This window comes from Oncorhynchus nerka, linkage group LG4, assembly GCF_034236695.1.
Source record: "Oncorhynchus nerka isolate Pitt River linkage group LG4, Oner_Uvic_2.0, whole genome shotgun sequence".
Classification (NCBI taxonomy): domain Eukaryota; kingdom Metazoa; phylum Chordata; class Actinopteri; order Salmoniformes; family Salmonidae; genus Oncorhynchus; species Oncorhynchus nerka.
In genome coordinates this window covers 28,698,520-28,723,487 of record NC_088399.1, presented here as the reverse complement: position 1 = coordinate 28,723,487, position 24,968 = coordinate 28,698,520, and the positions used below count along the sequence as shown (strand labels likewise).

The window sequence follows — 24,968 nt, the reverse complement described above, 5'->3', positions numbered from 1 at the left end:
GTATTGTTCTAATGTGGCCCCTGGAGAGAAAGACGAGGGGATTTTGTGTGGTGGGCTATAGGGCTAGTCCATTGTAAGTGCTCTATCAGTAAGGTCCATGTGTAGAGTAATTCTGGAGTAATGGTGGGGCAGTTATGTTCCACCTAGCTGTTTGCTGACTCTGGGAATCTATGATATGATTGTGTGTGTGTGCATGCGTCGCCTGCATCCTCCTTTGTGTGCTTGTGTAGTTACTGTACATGCTGTGCATATGCCTGTGTGTTTTCTAAGCCTTGCAACACTTCCTTCCTCCCTCTCAGTGGATGGTGGATGGGCAGAGTGGACAGAGTGGACGGTGTGCAGTGGTGAGTGTGAGAGGCAGCGCAACAGAGAGTGTACGGCCCCAGAGCCCAAACGCGGAGGCAGGCTATGTGACGGGGCCGCTCTGGGAACATACAACTGCACCGGGGGTCTCTGCACTCACAGTGAGTATTGTCAGGGGGTCTCTGCACTCACAGTGAGTATTGTCAGGGGGCCTCCGCACTCACAGTGAGTATTGTCAGGGGGTCTCTGCACTCACAGTGAGTATTGTCAGGGGGTCTCTGCACTCACAGTGAGTATTGTCACATACAGATTCATCTGGTGCTAAACCTCTGGTGGTGGAGATCATTATCATTCATATCTTCATTAGAATCTTCATCATCATCATTGTGATCTTCAGAATGTTCATCATTGGGATCATCATCATCATCAGTACTTTAATCGATTCCCTCTTTACTCCCCTTTGTGATTATATCATCATCATTATCATCATCAGTACCACACTTATTTTGTTGAGAGTTTAAAACATCACCAAAGACAAAGTATTCTTCTGTTGGCTGGAATGGCATGTTGGCTGCCATGTTTCCAGTTGCAACACCAGCAATATTGTGGACAAATCCATCCTAAGTTCCTTAGTGCTGCAATAAGCAGTGAATGACATAGTGTATCTGCCACGTGCTTTGACAGCATGGCATGGAAGTCCATACAGTACTTATTGAGTCATTCTTCTGATGCCCATGTCATTTCATCTCTCCGCAGGAAGACAATCATCCTTATCATGTTCCTCACATCAATCTCCACACACACACACTCATACAAATACACTCATAAACACACACATGCTCTATACAATCCCTGGGTGACAGAAATTCCCATCACTGAACCAATCTCACTACCATGAGACACACACATCATGATCATGACCACACACACATTTGGGCATGTACACTCATGTTCACACACATACACACACGCACACACACACACACACACACACACATGTACTCTCTGGATGATAAAGAGTCCTATCACTGGGCCAATCTTACTACCGCGACACACAGACACACACACATGTACATGTTGTACAGTACCTGCACACACATACATGTCCTCATTGGAAAACAACTGCAGGTTAAATCCTGTAGTATTCCATTCAAGTAGAAGTGAACTGACATGGTGTCTCTGTGTCTTTGCAGATCTGCTACACGACGCCAAGCCACAGGGTGAGTTCTCCAATCACCATCTTACTTTAGAACACACCATGTACACACTGAAACCACCATGGCTTCTCCTCTACTATAACAACCATTATAGGTTGTCACGCCAGCACTCACAGATACAACCCTCCAACCCAAAACTCCAACATCATGATCCAGAACCATTATTACCACTAGCATTATCAAATTCGCCCATATTTAACATTATCCGACCACCAACATCATTATCCTATCATTATTAACCACAAACACTATTTATGTCATTTTCTCAATTGAAATGGTCTCTTCCAGAAACGTACTCTTCATGAGAAACCGTATTCTCACGATGAACATCATCAAAATCATGTCTTAAAAAGAGACAGTTCGAGATTTTGGCAACTTACCGAGTCAGAGGAACTCATGGATACCATTTTTAGGTTTCTGCGTGCAGTTTTCAGGAAGTTGAAGGTAGATTCTGCAGTAATTGCTTACTAGCATTAGCGCAACGACTGGTTCCCATAGACTACCAGTCATGCCAATTACTTCAGGGACGTCACAACTGTCGCATTCAGATTGTTTTAGTCTTTTCCGTCGTCGTGGGAAGGAGGGGAAAGACGCAACCAGTCAATCTGTCTGCCAAAACTTAGCGAGCCCCCAATTAACCTGCCACTGTTAGCTGCTAATGCCTCTTTTGCATATTTTGGCAAATGCTCCTTTTCTTGGAGCTTCAGGCTACTTAGCGATTTTCTCAGTCCCATTCCTGTGCAGATCTCATTATCTTTGGAGAACAAGCTAAGCCAGCAGTCCTTTTCTTCACACACACACACACACACACACTCTCTCTCTCTCTCTCTCTCTCTCTCTCTCTCTCTCTCTCTCTCTCTTTGTTATCTTTTGTGGCATATTGGTGAGACCAAATAGAACGTAATCATTGTAGATGAGCTAATTTAATGAATTGGTCTTGTCACACTATCCCAGTAGAACGCAGACTGCCACCTGAGCGATGCCAGAGCCAAACAGCCCTTTGAGATGACAGCCAGTGGCTGGGCTTGATTACAATCCTAGTTAGATGTGGTGTGTGCTGAGTGCGTGTGTGTGTGTGTGTGTGTGTGTGTGTGTGTGTGTGTGTGTGTGTGTGTGTGTGTGTGTGTGTGTGTGTGTGTGTGTGTGTGTGTGTGTGTGTGTGTGCGTGCGTGTGCGTGTGTGTGTGTGTGTGTGTGTGTATCTGACACACCAGTCAGGTGCTGGAGTGGTTAGGACGGCAGTCCTAGCAAGCTTCCTCATTAGTGCGTTAACAGGCTGCAATGGGAGGAAGTGTCGCACCACAGCGGCGTGAGGAGACAGGAAATGGAAAACAATGAAGTCACGGAAGGAAGCAGGTTGAAACCTGGACTGCCTCTCCCCTAAAAATAAATCCTGCTAATAACGTTATAGGAGAAGCTTAGAAGTTTTCAGGAGAAGCACAATTTCTTCCCCCAAAAAATATTCTTCCTTGAGAGATGTTACTGTGAAAGTTTGGATTAAACTTGACTTTACTGTGCCTCTCCCAAAAGCGTTTTAATTACATTTATTTTAAAAAGATGTGCAAACTTTGTACAGCCGTGAAAGTTGTGTAAGTCTGGCCAGTATAGCAATAAATGTAGATATCATGAGGCATGTAGCACCATCATAACATGTCAATAAATGTAGATATCATGAGGCATGTAGCACCATCATAACATGTCAATAAATGTAGATATCATGAGGCATGTAGCACCATCATAACATGTCAATAAATGTAGATATCATGAGGCATGTAGCACCATCATAACATGTCAATAAATGTAGATATCATGAGGCATGTAGCACCATCATAACATGTCAATAAATGTAGATATCATGAGGCATGTAGCACCATCATAACATGTCAATAAATGTAGATATCATGAGGCATGTAGCACCATCATAACATGTCAATAAATGTAGATATCATGAGGCATGTAGCACCATCATAACATGTCAATAAATGTATATCATGAGGCATGTCATAACATGTCAATAAATGTAGATATCATGAGGCATGTAGCATCATAACATGTCAATAAATGTAGATATCATGAGGCATGTAGCACCATCATAACATGTCAATAAATGTAGATATCATGAGGCATGTAGCACCATCATAACATGTCAATAAATGTAGATATCATGAGGCATGTAGCACCATCATAACATGTCAATAAATGTAGATAACATGAGGCATGTAGCACCATCATAACATGTCAATAACTACTGAATTTAATATCAATTAACAGTAGCTTGAGTTGATACCTTGTCTCTTTTTCTTATGGTTATGCTTTGATTAAACTATCTCTCTCTCACTGACTCCCACTTATCTCTCTCTCTCCCCCACTCTCTCGTTCTCTCCCCAGGTCTGGAGGGAAGCAGTGACGTGGCGCTGTATTCGGGCCTGGCGGCAGGGGTGGTGACAGTGGTGGTGTTGATTGTGGCGGTGACCCTCTACCGGAGGAACCAGAGCGAATACGGCGTGGACGTCATCGACTCCTCTGCCCTCACCGGGGGGTTCCAGTCCTTCAGCTTCAAGACTGCTCGCCAAGGTGAGCTCAGAGAACGCACAGGCAGAAAGACACACACACACACACAGCTGAACACATATGCATGTGAACTTTCGATAAAATGAGGCAGGAAGGGGCACACACACACACAAACAGCTGAACACACACACACAAGAACACTTGCCAAGCTGAAGCAGATTGAAACACACACTTACACACATACAAAGCTGAAGACACACACATCACTGTGGTCCAACAGAAGCTCGATTTGTGTGACTGACCGTTCTTGGTGGTTAATTTGCGCTCCATTCAATTGATGTGTGTTTAATTTCTTCATTCTTCATTTAGTTTGACTGTAAAAAGTCTTTGTGTCCAACAGCAAGGTCGTGTTTGGTTTGCTCAGTGACTCGGTAGGGTGGTGGCAGCACTGTGTAAATGATCTCTCTCTCTCTCTCTCTCTCTCTCTCCAATCCTGTCTAGAGTGGAGAGGGGCAGAGACCAGACACAGCTTTCATTTCTCATGGTCTCGCTCCCTCTTCCAGACAGAATCTCAAACACACGCACACATTCACACACACACCTCCTCCCACCACTGTTCAGCACCCCCACCCCTTCTCTACCTAAAAGAGAGGGATGACAGCACCATCGGAGGAGTGAATGTACCATCACGACCCTGTTCCTATGGCTCTGACTCATACACTCAGTAATAGTAATGACCTTCGTTGAAAAGAGCATCTGCAATATTGAGTCACCCACAGAGATATATCTATTTGTTCTATAACTATAGATGTATGATCTTCATTTTAGTCACCCTGTTGCCGGAGAACTGTCCTGCAATGCAGGAAATGTAAAACGTGCAGTGTATTTAAGGTTTAAAAAGGTTTCTGAAGTTTGTCATTTCCATTTCCAATTTCAGATGTGACTTTCCCTTATGGAAAATGTATCAACCCCTACAAAAATGTCCATTACTTATAATCCACGTAATAATTCACATTTCCTGTTGCTTCAGGATTAAGATCCTACTAAGATCCTGGTATGGAGTCTCCAAAAATGAACAATCTATCCCCTTGCTCCTGTACCTCCAATACGGTCAGACACAGTCATAGTAATAATACCCTGTGTTGAACAAAGCATCTGCACTGTTGCGTCACTGGAAAAATGGGGAGAGAGAAAAAGGGTGCTGTGTCGACCCAAAGATTGAGCCCTATTTCCATGGTTGTGACACGGCTGGTCTCCTTGGCGACAGCCTCTTCAGAGAGGAGTGATAGAATTGATCACACAGCAGGAAGAAGAAAGCTGTGATTTTATTGGGGCCTTTCTCCTCACAGAGAATTTGGGTAATAAACACACAGGGTTACACACAGCCCTCTCATATTGTAGCCTACACACCAGGAGAGGAGTCTACAGTATATACTGTGCTCTGAAAATTCCTTTGGTCTCTACTGAGTTAGATAATTCAGCTTTTAGTTTTATTGCACCTTATTTGTGGAACAATCTTCAACATTTTCTTAGATGTGATGTTGTGGTGCCTCTAGGGTAACTCAGAAAGCAGATTGAGGACCTTATTACTGATGAATGTGTTTGTTTGTTATGACCTTGTTTTTCTTTCCGCTTGCATTTATATTTTGATATGTTTATTTTCTGTAATTTATGCAATTCAGTCTGTCAAAGTGGCCTTGGTCTCAGTATGACTCCCTGATAAAATAAAGGTTAAATAAAAAATAGTGCACTACTTTTGTTCAGGACCCTACAGGACATGATATAGAGTCCACGCCACATAGGGCTCAAGCCAAGTAGTGAGCTATATTGAATGGAGTGCCATAGGAGATGCAAGCACACTCCATGGAGATGAGAAGGGATACAGTCTAAATGGAGCTAACTGCCTGCTAACTGCCGGTTAGCTTGGTCCTGTGATCTGCTAGCTTAAGCTTGGATGAGCATGTGAAGGTCTTTGGTCCCACCAAGTCTCAGTTATCCCATCTGCTCAACCGTTTACCCAGCTTTGGTACACCATTTACTGTATTCTTAGTAGCTACCAAGCTTGAAGTTGAAAAGATGAAGAAACTTTCCCAAGTATAACACACACACCAAGTATAAAATCTCATTAGCTCCTTCACCTCCCACTCTAGCATGGCCAGTATAGCAGAGAGTTTTACACAGTTAGTCGTTGCTATGGAGAGGCTTTTGTTACAACTCTATTGCTGTGACAAGGACTTTGTGGCACCTCCCGTTGTCATGGTGAGGTGTTTTTAGCACCCCAGTTGCCATGGTGAAGAGATGGTCGCCGTTTGGACCAGGAAGTTATTTTGACACATATGTTGCCAAGGCTTGCCCTCCAGCTGTAATTGACATTCAGTGTGTCACATATTGGATGACTAGAGACTAACAGTTAGCACACCACTGTAGGCAAGCTGTGTCCGAGGCCGCTAGCAGCCCAATAGTACACCAACCATGGGTAACCAATAGTTGGCATGCTGCTGTCAGCTACCACGAATGGCCCAGTGTTCATCTGTGTATACCATCATATGATAAAACTCTGATGAAAACACATTTAGAAGAGTTGTATACACCTCCAGTCTGTTAAACAGATGTGTTTTCTGGGAAAAGTACAGTATCTGACTCCTCTGGGACTCTTTTTCTTTTCCAGGCAACCCCCTGTTGATAAGCTCGTCCTTGCAACCGGACCTGACAGTGTCACGGACGTACACCAGCCCCATCTGCTTCCAGGACTCGATGGATAAAGAACTCATTTCCCAGGAGCCTTCGCTCTTCGACCCCCTGCCCGACCTCAAGGTCAAAGTTCACTCCTCCTTCATGGTGTCCCTGGGCGTGTCAGAGAGGGGGGCCGAGTACCACACCCAGAAAGCCCACCCCCAGACCTTCCCCCGGGGGCTGGCACCCGACTACAGTGGGGTACGGGTGGAGGGGACCCTGAGAGAGAGGAGGGAGAAGAGCCTCCTTGTCCCCCACGCACCGCCTATGCCCTCCAGACCCCCTCTCAGGACGTCCGGGGTGTTGGGACACGCGGGTGGGAGGCTGGTGGTCCCCAATACAGGTTTGTTGTTCATAAGGGCGATGTAACACACTCACACACATGTAAGCACACACACACACCCAGGGGAACACATACACACCTGCCGGGTTGTCAGGTCTATTTAGGGCAGGTGACAGCCAGAGAGGTGACGGCCAGACAGGGCCTCTGGGGCTCTCAAATCAATGCTGTCAACAGTGCACCGCACCACACACACACACAAACACTCACACACAAACACTCACACACATACTACCACCGACACTGGAGCCCACAAACAATTACTCTCTAGAGTGCCAATCTAATCTGCCAGTAGATAAAAGTGCCACAAGGGACAGGAGACAGGAATGTGGGGCTGTGTGAGAGCGTAGTATGTGTCTGTGTATCTCGTGATCATCTCTCTCTCTCTCTCTCTCTCTCTCTCTCTCTCTCTCTCTCTCTCTCTCTCTCTCTCTCTCTCTCTCTCTCTCTCTCTCTCTCTCTCTCTCTCTCTCTCTCTCTCTCTGTGTGTGTGTAGGTGTGAGTCTGTTGGTGCCCCATGGGGGGATAGCTGAGGACACTACCTGGGAGATGTACATGGTCATCAACCAAGAGGACAGCAGCAGGTGAGACACGACACAGAGAACCAGGCTGCCTGCCTCCCTTCTTCCTTCCCTCTATTGCTCTCTCTTTCTTTTACAGTTTTTTTTAATCGCTTTGGTGCCATTTTCACAAGTATATGGTACATTTTCACAACCCTTAGTACAGAACTCAAAACAGATCATCAAAAAGGCAATTGTTTCAAAACTGTAAGCACATTTTCAATAGACTAAGTACAACACTTTCACCAAACGTAATCAGAAATGAATGTTTCACATGTTCATATGAAGTAATTGCCTTCCATAATGCAATTAGCACATTACTTTTGATATGATTATCTTCTCTTTTGTTAATAGACATTTATAGATGTAAAATACTTAATCTCACTGCTCTCATTTGATGATCACTTAAACATTTGGTAAACCTACAGTACCAGTCAAAGGTTTGGACACACCTACTCATTCAAGGGTTTTTCTTAATTTTTTAAATTTTTTACTATTTTCTACATTGTAGAATAATAGTGAAGACATAAAAACTATGCAATAATCATGTAGTAACCAAAAAAGTGTTAAACAAATCAAAATATATTTGAGATTTGAGATTCTTCAAAGTAGCCACACTTTGCCTTGATGACAGCTTTTCACAATCTTGGCATTCTCTCAACCGGCTTCATGACTGAAAAAAAAAAAATTAAAATTAAATGAAGTAGTCACCTGGAATGCATTTCAATGAACAGGTGTGTCTTGTTAAAAGTTCATTAAAGGAATTTCCAAAAAAGTGTTAAACAAATCTAAATATAGCCACAGCTTTAATGACTATATATATCTTTTTTATCTGATATTGACAAAATCAGATATTTACATTTACATTTACATTTAAGTCATTTAGCAGACGCTCTTATCCAGAGCGACTTACAAATTGGTGCATTCACCTTAAGACATCCAGTGGAACAGCCACTTTACAATAGTGCATCTAAATCTTTTAAGGGGGTGAGAAGGATTACTTTATCCTATCCTAGGTATTCCTGAAAGAGGTGGGGTTTCAGGTGTCTCCGGAAGGTGGTGATTGACTCCGCTGTCCTGGCGTCGTGAGGGAGTTTGTTCCACCATTGGGGGGCCAGAGCAGCGAACAGTTTTGACTGGGCTGCGCGGGAACTGTACTTCCTCAGTGGTAGGGAGGCGAGCAGGCCAGAGGTGGATGAACGCAGTGCCCTTGTTTGGGTGTAGGGCCTGATCAGAGCCTGGAGGTACTGAGGTGCCGTTCCCCTCACAGCTCCGTAGGCAAGCACCATGGTCTTGTAGCGGATGCGAGCTTCAACTGGAAGCCAGTGGAGAGAGCGGAGGAGCGGGGTGACGTGAGAGAACTTGGGAAGGTTGAACACCAGACGGGCTGCGGCGTTCTGGATGAGTTGTAGGGGTTTAATGGCACAGGCAGGGAGCCCAGCCAACAGCGAGTTGCAGTAATCCAGACGGGAGATGACAAGTGCCTGGATTAGGACCATATTAACTGTACGTAACAATCAAAGATTATTGGTTACAGAGATTAGCAGATGTTACAGCAGGTACAGCGAAATGCTTGTGTTTCTAGCCCCTACAGTGATACAATAAAATACCAATACGTAAATGATCCAGAACGTCCCCTATTCAGTAAACATGTATCCAAAATTAAGTTGCTAGCATTTTATGGGGGGTCACACTGCTGTAATACCGTAATACACAGTGCATTCAGAAAGTAGTCAGACCCCTTGACTTTTTTCACATTTTGTTACGTTACAGCCTTATTCTAAAATGTATAAAATAGTTTTTTTCACCCTCATCAAACTACACACAATACCCCATAATAACAAAGCAAAAACAAGTTTTTAGAAATTTTTGCAAATTTATTACAAATAAAAAACTGATACTTTCACATTTACATAAGTATTCAGATCCTTTACTCTGTACTTTGTTGAAGCACCTTTGGCAGCGATTACAGCCTTGAGTCATCTTGGGTAGAAGCTTGTGACGCCTGTATTTGGGGAGTTTCTTGCATTCTTCTCTGCAGATCCTCTTTGTCAGGTTGGATGGGGAGCGTCGCTGCACAGCGATCTTCAGGTCTCTCCAGAGATGTTCGGTCGGGTTCAAGTCCAGGCTCTGGCTGGGCCACTCAAGGACATTCAGAGACTTGTCTCAAAGCCACTCCTGCGTTGTCTTCGCTGTGTGCTTAGGGTGGTTGTCCTGTAGGAAGGTGAACCTTCACCCCAGTCTGAGGCCCTGATGGAGCAGGTTTTCATCAATGATCTCTCTATACTTTGCTACGTACCTTTCCCTCGATCCTGACTAGTCTCCCAGCCCCTGCTGCTGAAAACATCCCCACCACATGATGCAGCCACCACCACCATGCCTCACCGTAGGGATGATACCAGCAAACTCCAAATGGGCTGTCATGTGCCTTTTACTGAGGAGTGGCTTCCATCTTGCCACTCTACCATAAAGACCTGATTGGTGGAGTTTTACGGAGATGGTTGGCCTTCTGGAAGGTTCTACCATCTCCACAGAGGAACTCTGGAGCTCTGTCAGAGTGACCATCGGGTTCTTGGTCACCTCCCTGACCAAGGCCCTTCTCTCCCAATTGCTCATTTTGGTCAGGCAGGCAGCTCTAGGAAGAGTCTTGTTAGTTCCAAACTTCTTCCATTTAAGAATGATGGAGGCCATAGTGTCCTTGGGGACCTTAAATGCTGCAGAAATGTTTTGGTACCCTTCCCCCGATCTGTGCCTCGACACAATCTTGTCTCAGAGCTCTACAGACAATTCCTTCGACCTCATGGCTTGGTCTTTGCTCTGCCATGCACTGTCAACTGTGAGACCTTATGTAGACAGGTGTGTGTCTTTCCAAATCATGTCCAATCAATTGAATTTACCATAGGTGTACTCCAATCAAGTTGTAGAGACATATCAAGGATGATCAATGGAAACAGGATGCACCTGAGCTCAATTTCGAGTCTCATGGCAAAGGATCTGAATAAATAAAGTATTTCTGTTTTTTATTTTTAATACATTTTCCAAACATTTCTAAAACCTGTTTTTGCTTTGACATTATGAGGTATTGTGTGTAGATTGATGAGAAAAATAAATTATTTAATCCATTTTAGAATAAGGCTGTAACGTAACAAAATGTGGGAAAAGTCAAGGGGTCTGAAAACTTTCTGAATGCCATTTACGTAGCAGATACTTATTCAAAGTGTCAACAGTCCACACATTTTTGTATGTGACCCCAATTGAACCCACAACTCCGGTGTTGCTAGTGCCATGTTCTTATGAACTGAGCCACATACAGGACCACTACAAGACATTACAATGCAATACTGTAAAATACAATACACGATTGCAATACAGGTGGAATATGTATGATTGCCATCCACATGAGAGCACCACCCTCCATCAGGCCATGGATGAGATATGTGGTTATTTCAATCCAGAACAATGAGCATATTTAGTGGAATTTCAATAAAAACCTATGGTCAAATGCTCAAGACAGGTTTGATGCAAAGTAGTGCCTTCTAAACATTGGTTTCTTTAATTTCTTTAATTTACATTGTGAAAGATGTCTTCAATAATCATACCTTTGATCACACATGGGATAGAAATTATGGGCATGTAATGTTCAGTCAATTTTAATGGGTAGTGCAAGTGTTCCTAATGTGAAAACATTGTGTCACGCCCTGGCCATAGAGAGCCCTTGGGGTTCTCTATGTTGCAATAGGTCAGAGCGTGACTAGGGGGTGTTTTAGTCTAATATTTCTATGTTGGTGTGAGTATGGTTCCCAATTGGAGGCAGCTGATTATCGTTGCCTCTAATTGGGGATCATACTTAACGTGGTCCTTTTCCCACCTGTGTTTGTGGGATATTGTTTTGTTTTCAGTTAGTGCCTTAGTGCGCTCTGTACTGGACGCTCGTTGATTCTTTGTTGTTTTTGTTCAGTTTCACTTTGTAATAAAGTATGTGGAACTCTATTCAAGCTGCACCTTGGTCTACTCCTTTCGACGAACGTGACACAGTGTAATGTACTGTAATTTACAGTACTGTAGAATCATACATTCAAAGGGCAGTTTTGAAACATGTATCTTTCATGTTTTGCTATTGAATTAACTGGTTGTTAAAATAACTAAATTAAGAAGATATAATTATATTGCATTTTGGTGATTAATCCAATGTACTCATTTCACTGAGTATACTAAAACATTGGGAACACCTTCCTAATATTGAGTTGCACCTCCCCTTTTGCCCTCAGACCATTCTCAATTGGTCGAGGCATGGACTCTACAAGGTCTCGAAAGCGTTCCACAGGGATGCTGGCCGATGTTGACTCCAATGCATCCCACAGTTGTGTCAAGTTGACTGGATCTCCTTTGGACGATGGACCGTTTTTGGCGGGAAACTGTTGAGCGTGAAAAACCCAGCAGCGTTGCAGTTCTTAATACAAACCAGTGTGCCTGGCACCTACTACCATACGTTAAAAGGCACTTCAATATTTTGTCTTACCCATTAACCCTCTGAATGGCACACATACACAATCCATGTCTCAATTGTCCTCCCCTTCATCAACACTGTGATTGAAGTGGATTTAACAAGCGACATCAATAAGGAGACATAGCTTTCACCTGGATTCACCTGGTCAGTCCATGTCATAGTATTTTTTATACTCAGTGTATATTTCACAGTACACTTATATTTTGTATTAGTGGTTGTGTGGTGAAATATGTCTACAAACAAAGTGAATGCACAATGCAAGACTGGCTGCGTTACAAGTTTTACCCGTTTGGAGTTTTGTACTAAGGGTTTTTCAAATTCACCACATATTTGTGAATATAGTACCAAAGCAATAAAAATAACTGTATTCTACCGCTTCATCTCACGCTATCTCTCATCCTGTTTCACCTCTTCCTCACGCTATCTCTCATCCTGTTTCACCTCTTCCTCACGCTATCTCTCATCCTGTTTCACCTCTTCCTCACGCTATCTCTCATCCTGTTTCACCTCTTCCTCACGCTATTTATCATCCTGTTTCACCTCTTCCTCACGCTATCTCTCATCCTGTTTCACCTCTTCCTCACGCTATCTCTCATCCTGTTTCACCTCTTCCTCACGCTATCTCTCATCCTGTTTCACCTCTTCCTCACGCTATCTCTCATCCTGTTTCACCTCTTCCTCACGCTATCTCTCATCCTGTTTCACCTCTTCCTCACGCTATCTCTCATCCTGTTTCACCTCTTCCTCACGCTATCTCTGCCACTTTTTAACACCCAAACTCACACATGGATGTATGCAAGCTCGCACACACATACTATACACACACCCCCACATGAGCATGCACACACACACACACACATTCCCACATACAAACACACACTCCGCCCAGCATGCGGCCTTAGCTCATCTTGCACACTCTACAGGGGAGGACAAGATGTGTCAGGAATAGGCTTTCAGTTGCAGAACAGCCCTGCAGATTGCAGCATGGCCCTGAACAACTGGCTCAGCAGACAGAGCCGTGTCTTCTCCATTCTGGGTCTTTACACTTAAGCATGACACCATCTCCTTCCTGTGTGACTGGTTAAAGCTGTGAATGTTAAATGTTCAGTGTAGAGGCAATCTGCCATTGTTTGGCATTTGGTCAGATAGAACAAGACAGACAAATAGAGAGTCCAGGTGACTATTGCCTGCTATGGAGAGCCCATAGCCGTGACTTAGCTATCAAGACTTTCACCAAGCTATTACTCAAGGCTGAGATGGCACTACAGATAAAACATGTTCACAACAAATGTAATACTGTTGACTTTTCTCAGAGGCTTCAATACGTTTTTTTGCCACCAGGAGTCAGTGTTCTTGCACCTGTTAGTTTGTGATTTCCTTGCACACCAAAAATCTCAAATCACAAATACATCTGTATGAAAACATCCCAACAAGTTATCACCCCTGACAACCAGTTTAACCCCAGCTGGACCCTTCAAGGAAATACCATTTCGACTAGGAGTTGAAAATAAGTGACATTGAATTTCAATCAAATTGAGATACAATCCCTTTCACCCCCCTCTTTCTCCTTCCTCCTCCTCAGAGTACCCCAGAGGCTTCTGGGTAGCGAGGGTAAAGATAGGGATCAAAGGTCACCTATAGTTTACGCCTCAGAGCTTAGGAGTGGACTGCCTGTCTCTGTCCTGTGAGGTGTGCGCTACTCTGAACACTCCCTAATCTCCCTGAGCCCCCTCCTTTAGGTTCCTGCCTGGTCCCGATAAGACTGCTTGCTGTTTACTTCCTGCCTGGTGTTAGAGGGAGACCGGGGGGGCACCTCTGATCTCACTGAGCTGTCAATCACAGCCCTATCTTTTGACAAGCATTTGGAGAGACCCTGGGAGAAATTGTATCTTTTATTCCTATTCAATCTTCAGACCAAAGCCATCTACATGAGGCAGTTGGCGGTGGCTCTCCACTCGGCTGCAGAATAGGAATTGATCAGCTCAGCCTTGGCGGCTCCAGGGCTGCATTATGGAGACTGAGATGAGAGGCTTTTCCTCTCCAGGCCTTATTGGGTTCTCTTTGTGTCTGCGGAGTCTCCACACTGCAGGGTGTTAGTGCCTTGCCCCATAGCACTCACTTCTGTCATCATGAAGTGCTTTGAGAGACTAGTCATATCATATCACCTCTACCTTTTCTGACACCCTACACCCACTTCAATTTGCTTACTGCCCAAATAGATCCACAGACGATGCAATTTCTATGCACACTGCCCTATCCCATCTGGACAAGAGGAATACCTATGTAAGAATGCTGTTAATTGACTACAGCTCAGCATTCAACACCAAATTACCCTACAAGCTCATCATTAAGTTCGAGTCCCTGGGTCTGAACCCCGCCGGACAACAACCACCCGAGCCACTGCTTGTTCACCCGCTATCACCCAGAAGGCGAGGTCAGTACAGGTGCATCAAAGCTGGGACCGAGATACTGAAAAACAGCTTATATCTCAAGGCCATCAGACTGTTAAACAGCAATCACGAGCACATTAGAGGCTGCTGCCTATATAAATAGACTTGAAATCACTGGCCACTTTAATAAATGGAACACTAGTCACTTTAATCATGTTTACATATTTTGCATTACTCATATGTACAGTTGAAGTCGGAAGTTTACATACACCTGAACCAAATACATTTCTCACATTTAATCCTATTAAAAATTCCCTGTCTTCAGTCATTAAGGATCACCACTTTATTTTAAGTGTAGCATTTTGATTGGTTGTGTTTGGAAAAGGAAAGCAAGTCACTTCCTGTTAGATTTTTGTGTTTTAGGTAGAGAATTGTGTGTAGTGTTTTGAAATTGGCAAATGAGTCAAAGGCTGAGAAATAGCTTATGGTTTTGGATATTTACTGTGTAGTTTTGCACTTTGAGTGAGAGGTTTCAAAAATCATGTGACATGAAAAGATTTTGTGTGTAAGCAGTTGGAAAAAACTGTAATTGATTGCATTTTGGGACCTTGGCCTATAAGCATGATGTGCCTGAGAGATCTCAACCATTAGATCAATCAACAGTCAAATCATTCCAATTCATAATATTGGCAATGAAAAGATGCCCTCCTCCAACATGGTGTCATCGTTTCTATGTCCTTTATACAGTTGAAGTCGGAAGTTTAAATTCCGTTTATCACAATTCCTGACATTTAATCCTAGTAAAAATTCCCTGTCATAGGTCAGTTAGGATCACTGCTTTATTTGAAGAATGTGAAATGTCAGAATAATAGTAGAGAGAGTGATTTGTTTCAGCTTTTCTTTCTTTCATCACATGCCCAGTGGGTCAGAAGTTTACATACACTCAATTAGTATTTGCTAGCATTGCCTTTAAAATTGTTTAACTTGGGTCACACGTTTCGGGTAGCCTTCCACAAGCTACCCATAATAATTTGGGGTGGATTTTGGCCCATTCCTCCTGACAGAGCTGGTGTAACTGTGTCAGGTTTGTAGGCCTCCTTGCTCGCACACACTTTTTCAGTTCTGCCCACAAATTTTCTATGGGATTGAGGTCAGGGCTTTGTGATGGCCACTCCAATACCTTGACTTTGTTGTCCTTAAGCCATTTTTCCACAACTTTGGAAGTATGCTTGGGATCATTGTCCATTTGGAAGACCCATTTGTGACCAAGCTTTAACTTCCTGACTGATGTCTTGAGATGTTGCTTCAATATATCCACATAATATTCCTCCCTCATGATGCCATCTATTTTGTGAAGTGCACCAGTCCCTCCTGCATTAAAGTCAAATCAAATCAAATTTATTTATATAGCCCTTCGTACATCAGCTGATATCTCAAAGTGCTGTACAGAAACCCAGCCTAAAACCCCAAACAGCAAACAATGCAGGTGTAAAAGCACGGTGGCTAGGAAAAACTCCCTAGAAAGGCCAAAACCTAGGAAGAAACCTAGAGAGGAACCAGGCTATGTGGGGTGGCCAGTCCTCTTCTGGCTGTGCCGGGTAGAGATTATAACAGAACATGACCAAGATGTTCAAATGTTCATAAATGACCAGCATGGTCGAATAATAATAAGGCAGAACAGTTGAAACTGGAGCAGCAGCACAGTCAGGTGGACTGGGGACAGCAAGGAGTCATCATGTCAGGTAGTCCTGGGGCACGGTCCTAGGGCTCAGGTCCTCCGAGAGAGAGAGAAAGAAAGAGAGAATTAGAGAGAGCATATGTGGGGTGGCCAGTCCTCTTCTGGCTGTGCCGGGTGGAGATTATAACAGAACGTGGCCAAGATGTTCAAATGTTCATAAATGACCAGCATGGTTGAATAATAGTAAGGCAGAACAGTTGAAACTGGAGCAGCAGCATGGCCAGGTGGACTGGGGACAGCAAGGAGTCATCATGTCAGGTAGTCCTGGGACATGGTCCTAGGGCCCAGGCCAGTTGAAACTGGAGCAGCAGCATGGCCAGGTGGACTGGGGACAGCAAGGAGTCATCATGTCAGGTAGTCCTGGGGCATGGTCCTAGGGCTCAGGTCCTCCGAGAGAGAGAAAGAAAGAGAGAAGGAGAGAATTAGAGAACGCACACTTAGATTCACACAGGACACCGAATAGGACAGGAGAAGTACTCCAGATATAACAAACTGACCCTAGCCCCCCGACACATAAACTAATGCAGCATAAATACTGGAGGCTGAGACAGGAGGGGTCAGGAGACACTGTGGCCCCATCCGAGGACACCCCCGGACAGGGCCAAACAGGAAGGATATAACCCCACCCACTCTGCCAAAGCACAGCCCCCACACCACTAGAGGGATATCTTCAACCACCAACTTACCATCCTGAGACAAGGCCGAGTATAGCCCACAAAGATCTCCGCCACGGCACAAAAGGGGCGCCAACCCAGACAGGCCGACCACAACAGTGAATCAACCCACCCAGGTGACGCACCCCCCCAGGGACGGCATGAGAGAGCCCCAGTAAGCCAGTGACTCAGCCCCCGTAACAGGGTAGAGGCAGAGAATCCCAGTGGAAAGAGGGGAATCGGCCAGGCAGAGACAGCAAGGGCGGTTCGTTGCTCCAGAGCCTTTCCGTTCACCTTCCCACTCCTGGGCCAGACTACACTCAATCATATGACCCACTGAAGAGATGAGTCTTCAGTAAAGACTTAAAGGTTGAGACGAGTTTGCGTCTCTGACATGGGTAGGCAGACCGTTCCATAAAAATGGAGCTCTATAGGAGAAAGCCCTGCCTCCAGCTGTTTGCTTAGAAATTCTAGGGACAATTAGGAGGCCTGCGTCTTGTGACCGTAGCGTACGTGTAGGTATGTACGGCAGGACCAAATCAGAGAGATAGGTAGGAGCAAGCCCATGTAATGCTTTGTAGGTTAGCAGTAAAACCTTGAAATCAGCCCTTGCTTTGACAGGAAGCCAGTGTAGAGGCTAGCACTGGAGTAATATGATCAAATTTTTTGGTTCTAGTCAGGATTCTAGCAGCCGTATTCAGCACTAACTGAAGTTTATTTAGTGCTTTATCCGGGTAGCCGGAAAATAGAGCATTGCAGTAGTCTAACCTAGAAGTGACAAAAGCATGGATTAATTTTTCTGCATCATTTTTGGACAGAAAGTTTCTGATTTTTGCAATGTTACGTAGATGGAAAAAGCTGTCCTCGAAATGGTCTTGATATGTTCTTCAAAAGAGATCAGGGTCCAGAGTAACGCCGAGGTCCTTCACAGTTTTATTTGAGACGACTGTACAACCATTAAGATTAATTGTCAGATTCAACAGAAGATCTCTTTGTTTCTTGGGACCTAGAACAAGCATCTCTGTTTTGTCCGAGTTTAATAGTAGAAAGTTTGCAGCCATCCACTTCCTTATGTCTGAAACACATGCTTCTAGCGAGGCAATTTTGGGGCTTCACCATGTTTCATTGAAATGTACAGCTGTGTGTCATCCGCATAGCAGTGAAAGTTTACATTATGTTTTCGAATAACATCCCCAAGAGGTAAAATATATAGTGAAAACAATAGTGGTCCTAAAACAGAACCTTGAGGAACACCGAAATTTACAGTTGATTTGTCAGAGGACAAACCATTCACAGAGACAAACTGATATCTTTCCGACAGATAAGATCTAAACCAGGCCAGAACATGTCCGTGTAGACCATTTTGGGTTTCCAATCTCTCCAAAAGAATGTGGTGATCGATGGTATCAAAAGCAGCACTAAGGTCTAGGAGCACGAGGACAGATGCAGAGCCTCGGTCCGTTGCCATTAAAATGTCATTTACCACCTTCACAAGTGCCGTCTCAGTGCTATGATGGGGTCTAAAACCAGACTGAAGCATTTCGTATACATTGTTTGTCTTCAGGAAGGCAGTGAGTTGCTGCGCAACAGCCTTCTCTAAAATTTTGAGAGGAATGGAAGATTCGATATAGGCCGATAGTTTTTTATATTTTCTGGGTCAAGGTTTGGCTTTTTCAAGAGAGGCTTTATTACTGCCACTTTTAGTGAGTTTGGTACACATCCAGTGGATAGAGAGCCGTTTATTATGTTCAACATAGGAGGGCCAAGCACAGGAAGCAGCTCTTTCAGTAGTTTAGTTGGAATAGGGTCCAGTATGCAGCTTGAAGGTTTAGAGGCCATGATTATTTTCATCATTGTGTCAAGAGATATAGTACTAAAAGACTTGAGCGTCTCTCTTGATCCTAGGTCCTGGCAGAGTTGTGCAGACTCAGGACAACTGAGGTTTGGAGGAATACGCAGGTTTAAAGAGGAGTCCGTAATTTGCTTTCTAATAATCATAATCTTTTCCTCAAAGAAGTTCATGAATTTATCACTGCTAAAGTGAAAGTCATCCTCTCTTGGGGAATGCTGCTTTTTAGTTAGCTTTGCGACAGTATCAAAAGGAATTTCGGATTGTTCTTATTTTCCTCAATTAAGTTAGAAAAATAGGATGATCGAGCAGCAGTAAGGGCTCTTCGGTACTGCACGGTACCGTCCTTCAAGCTAGTCGGAAGACTTCCAGTTTGGTGTGGCGCCATTTCCGTTCCAATTTTCTGGAAGCTTGCTTCAGAGCTCGGGTATTTTCTGTGTACCAGGGAGCTAGTTTCTTATGAGAAATTTTTTTAGTTTTTAGGGGTGCAACTGCATCTAGGGTATTGCGCAAGGTTAAATTGAGATACTCAGTTAGGTGGTTAACGGATTTTTGTCCTCTGGCGTCCTTGGGTAGGCAGAGGGAGTCTGGAAGGGCATCAAGGAATCTTTGTGTTGTCTGTGAATTTATAGCACGACTTTTGATGTTCCTTGGTTGGGGTCTGAGCAGATTATTTGTTGCAATTGCAAACGTAATAAAATGGTGGTCCGATAGTCCAGGATTATGAGGAAAAACATTAAGATCCACAACATTTATTCCATGGGACAAAACTAGGTCCAGCGTATGACTGTGACAGTGAGTGGGTCCAGAGACATGTTGGACAAAACCCACTGAGTCGATGATGGCTCGAAAGCCTTTTGGAGTGGGTCTGTGGACTTTTCCATGTGAATATTAAAGTCACCAAAGATTAGAATATTATCTGCAATGACTACAAGGTCCGATAGGAATTCAGGAACTCAGTGAGAAACGCTGTATATGGCCCAGGAGGCCTGTAAACAGTAGCTATAAAAAGTGATTGAGTAGGCTGCATAGATTTCATGACTAGAAGCTCAAAAGACGAAAACGTCATTTTTTTTTTTGTAAATTGAAATTTGCTATCGTAAATGTTAGCAACACCTCCGCCTTTGCGGGATGCACGGGGGATATGGTCACTAGTGTAGCCAGGAGGTGAGGCCTCATTTAACACAGTAAATTCATCAGGCTTAAGCCATGTTTCAGTCAGGCCAATCACATCAAGATTATGATCAGTGATTAGTTCATTGACTATAATTGCCTTTGAAGTAAGGGATCTAACATTAAGTCGCCCCCACAAAATGATGCTGCCACCCCCGTGCTTCACAGTTGGGATGGTGTTCTTGGGTTGGAAGCCTCCCCCTTTTTCCTCCAAACATAACGATGGTCATTATGGCCAAACAGTTTTATTTTTGTTTCATCAGCCCAGAGGACATTTCTCCAAAAAAGTACGATCTTTGCCCCCCATGTGCAGTTGCAAACCATAGTCTGGCTTTTTTATGGCGGGTTTGGAGCAGTGACTTCTTCCTTGCTGAGCGGCCTTTCAGATTATGTCGGTATAGGACTCGTTTCACTGTGGATATAGATACTTTTGTATGTCACATTCTGTCCATCGTTCGTATGTGTTTTCCTTGTTTTAGTGTTGGTCAGGACGTGAGCTGGGTGGGCATTCTATGTTGTGTGTCTGGTTTGTCTATTTCTATGTTTGGCCTGATATGGTTCTCAATCAGAGGCAGGTGTTAGTCATTGTCTCTGATTGGGAACCATATTTAGGTAGCCTGTTTTGTGTTGGGTTTTGTGGGTGATTGTTCCTGTCTCTGTGTTTGCACCAGATAGGACTGTTTAGGTTTTCACTTTTCTTGTTTTGTATAGTCTGTTCATGTATAGTCGTCTTTATTAAAAACATGAATAACCACCACGCTGCATTTTGGTCCGCCTCTCTTTCACCAGAAAACCCTTATATTGTACCTGTTTCCTCTAGCCTCTTTACAAGGTCCTGTGCTGTTGCTCTGGGATTGATTTGCACTTTTCGCACCAAAGTACATTCATCAATCGGAGACAGAATGCTTCTCCTTCCTGAGCAGTATGACGGCTGCGTGGTCCCATGTTTATACTTGCATACTATTGTTTGTACAGATGAACGTGGTACCTTCAGGCTTTTGGAAATTGCTTCCAAGGATGAGTCAGACTTGTGGAGGTCTACGATTTCTTTTCTGAGGTCTTGGCTGATTACTTTTGATTTTCCCATGATGTCAAGCAAAGAGGCACTAAGTTTGAAGGTAGGCCTTGAAATACATCCACAGTTACACCTCCAATTGACTCAAATGATGTCAATTAGCCTATCAGAAGCTTCTAAAGTCATGAAATAATTTTCTGGAATTTTCCAAGCTGTTTAACTTCTTGCGTCGAGCCATCCCGGATCCGGTATCGTGACTACAGCCTCAAACTCATTACCATAACGCAACGTTAACTATTCATGAAAATCGCAAATGAAATGAAATTAATCTATTTGCTCTCAAGCTTAGCCTTTTGTTAACAACACTGTCATCTCAGATTTTCAAAATATGCTTCTCAACCATTGCAAAACAAGCATTTGTGTAACAGTATTGATAGCTAACGTAGCATTTAGCGTAGCATTTAGCGTTAGCATTCAGCAGGCAACATTTACACAAAACAGAAAAGCATTCAAATAAAATCATTTACCTTTGAAGAACTTCAAATGTTTTCAATGAGGAGACTCTCAGATAGCAAATGTTCAGTTTTTCCTGAAAGATTATTTGTTTAGGACAAATCGCTCCGTTTTCTGCGTCACGTTTAGCTACGGAAAAAAACCTGTATCCAGGATTGTGTAAATCTATCCGCAAACTCATTAGCATAACACAACGTTAACTATTCATGAAAATCGCAAATGAAATGAAATTAATCTATTTGCTCTCAAGCTTAGCCTTTTGTTAACAACACTGTCATCTCAGATTTTCAAAATATGCTTCTCAACCATTGCAAAACAAGCATTTGTGTAACAGTATTGATGGCTAACGTACCATTTAGCATTAACATTCAGCATGCAACATTTTCCACAAAAACCATAAAAGCATTCAAATAAAATCATTTACCTTTGAAGAACTTCAGATGTTTTCAATGAGGAGACTCTGTTAGATAGCAAATGTTCCGTTTTTACAAAAAATATTATTTGTGTCGACTAATCGCTCGGTTTTGTTCATCGCGTTTGGGTAAGGAAAAAACGCGCATGGACCTACAGATTACGCACACAGGACACCGGGCGGGACACCAGGTAAATGTAGTCTCTTATGGTCAATCTTCCAATGATATGCCTACAAACACGTCACAATGCTGTCACAATGCTGCAGACACCTCGGGGAATAGACAGAAAGTGCGGGCTCATTCCTGGCGCATTCACAGCCATATAAGGAGACATTGGAACACAGCGCCTTCAGAATCTGGGGCATTTCCTGTATGAAACTTCATCTTGGTTTCGCCTGTTGCATTAGTTCTGGGGCACTCACAGATAATATCTTTGCAGTTTTGGAGACGTCAGAGTTGTGTCTTTCCAAGGCTGTCAATTCCATGCATAGTCGAGGATCTTTTCGTGACAAAATATTGCGCTTAAAACGGGCACGTCTTTTTATCCAATAATGACACAGCGCCCCCATAGGATCAACAGGTTAAAGGCACAGTCAACTTAGTGTAGGTAAACTTCTGACCCACTAGAATTGTGATACAGTGAATTATAAGTGAAATAATCTGTCTGCAAACAATTGTTGGGAAAATTACTTGTGTCTTGCACAAAGTAGATGTCCTAACCGACTTGCCGAAACTATAGTTTGTTAACAAGACATTTGTGGAGTGGTTGAAAAACAAGTTTTAATGACTCCAACCTAAGTGTATGTAAACTTCCCACTTCCCACATTCTACTATATCTTAGTCTATGCCACTCTGACATTGCTCGTCCATATATTTATATATTCTTAATTGCATTCCTTTACTTAGATTTGTGTGTATCGGGTATATGTTGTGAAATTGTTAGATATTACTGCACTGTCGGAGCTAGAAACACAAGCATTTCACTACACTCGCAATAACTTCTGCTAAACACGTGTATGTGACCAATAAAATGTGATTTGATTTGATTAGAATGCCTTGGTGGGGACCGGGGGTATAAGATGGCATTGAGAGATCAGGATAGCAATAAGCATTCTGAGTTAGAAGCACTGAGTTGAGTTGGAAAGTTAGTGGTGAGAGGAATTGCAGAGCCTAATCCTGAACACACACAGACAAGTTGTCTGTCCTTCAGTGTTTTTAATGTAATATGTTTGTAGCAGAAGTAGTGCACAGAGCTAGCTTCATCTGATGAATCACTTTGCTCAAAACCTCCAGCTTTAAAGCCTTGGCTTTGACTCGGTGAGCTAGCAAGGTCTTGTTGTGCACTGATAACCTGAGCTTGAAACTGTGGGGAACAGTGCATGATATCCAAGGTTATTATGTTGTTGTTTGTTTTTCTAAATGGAACAATGAAACTCCCACAGGGTGTTAGTGCCTTGGAGTGTTATTCTTTGACGCTTGTCAGGCCACCACAGTACAGCCCACCTGAACACAAGGTCAGGAGACCTCTGTAGCGATCTGATAGGTGACAGAGTGTGAATGAGAGATCGGGTGAAGGGTGTGGAAGGGAACGTGTTTGTGACAGAGGATGGAGGTGTGAGAGGAGGAGTTGCTGTAGACTAGGGATGAAAGATCTAGAGTGAAAGAAGGAGTGTTAATTAGGGGTGGCCTTCAGTAGAGCATCTCTCTGTTTGCAATCATATTACTATTCATTTTACTGTGTTTATGGAAGCTAATTTATGCCCGATAAATTGTAGTCTATTTATTTGTTATTTTAAGTGTATGTTTTAAGAATAAGCGTTTTTGTGGATCACAGAATATCACTCAGTATAACAATGCCAAACCTCTCTCTGAGTGCAGTCAAATCATTCCAATCCATTAATGAAATAAAAGCCTATTACATCAATAACCCAAAGTCACCCTACTTGATCCACCTCTCAGACTAATTCAATTGTCTTTGTTCCCGAGATACTTTGTTCCCGTCAGAACCATGAAAAATGTATAGTTTTTACTATTTTTAAGCTCCGAGTCGTGTTTTCTTTGAAATACAAACAGCTTTATTCTCCTCTATTCAGGCTAATTATCAGAGTCCAATCTGCAGGTGACCTTGATGCTCCTCTGGTGACTGGGCCTGATTACCATATACATACTCACTCGCACACACACACACACACACACACACACACACACACAGCACAGCACAACACAGCTGCAGGATTTCACCGCTGTTGGCTGATTTATTCTGTATTTTTAGATGCGAGATCACAACCGCTGTCAATGTTTAACTGTTGATTGCTTTCATTTGAACAATGGAGACAAATTGGACACAATAGGCAGTGGAAGCACACTGGTAATTAGCAAATAAATAAATAACGATAAAGCAGAGTGGTGAAAATCCGGCGGCGAGCGAGGTTGTTCATACTATTTGTTCACACCATATCTTGTTTAACTGATATTTGAGAGTGTGTGTGTCTGTGTGCGTATGTGTATGCGTGTATCTGTGTTTGTGTTTGAGTGTTTGTGCATATATCTTTAATCTCAGTTTAGCCGACACAGTAGAATGCTACCCAAACAGCCCTGTTTGTGATGTTTCACTCAACAACAACACACAGTTGTCCTGATCCCCTCATTAAAGTGTCCAGTTAATCAGTTTAGCTGAAATCACTCCTCTGGCGCTGCCTCTGGTTCCTAATCTGACCTGTCACTAAGGACGAGGCAGGAGACGCTAGCTTGGCCCTTTGACAGCAGGGGATAGCAGCGCCACTCTACCTACCGTGAGATTGACCCCCAGGCCCACAGCAGCAGGACTGACGGATGGCTGAGACTCAAATAGTATGAAATCAAGCAGACATCAGTTTTCATTGCACGCTAGGCCTTAGAAGTCTGTGTAGTAGTGTAGGCCCTTCTGGACTGAAGGCAGGATTGGCAGCCCATAGAAAAGTTTGAGTGTTCCTAAGAATAGGACCTTCTTCTAGCGTTTCTTTTCCCCCTGTGTTCCTCAAATGAAGCCATGACCCACTGTTTAGAAGCATGCCC

At 43.4% G+C, this 24,968-nt stretch overlaps 1 protein-coding gene across 1 annotated transcript in view; it reads left to right on the top strand.

Annotated features, from left to right (window-relative positions):
• The window catches only part of LOC115121625 (netrin receptor UNC5D-like), a 93,049-nt gene that overhangs the window by 55,173 nt on the left and 12,908 nt on the right, over positions 1 to 24,968 (top strand). Inside the window, exons 6-10 of the mRNA XM_065018098.1 lie at positions 300 to 464; positions 1,497 to 1,523; positions 3,908 to 4,093; positions 6,699 to 7,106; positions 7,600 to 7,687. Coding sequence (XP_064874170.1) covers positions 300 to 464; positions 1,497 to 1,523; positions 3,908 to 4,093; positions 6,699 to 7,106; positions 7,600 to 7,687 — 874 coding nt within the window. The remainder of the gene's footprint in view (positions 1 to 299; positions 465 to 1,496; positions 1,524 to 3,907; positions 4,094 to 6,698; positions 7,107 to 7,599; positions 7,688 to 24,968) is intronic.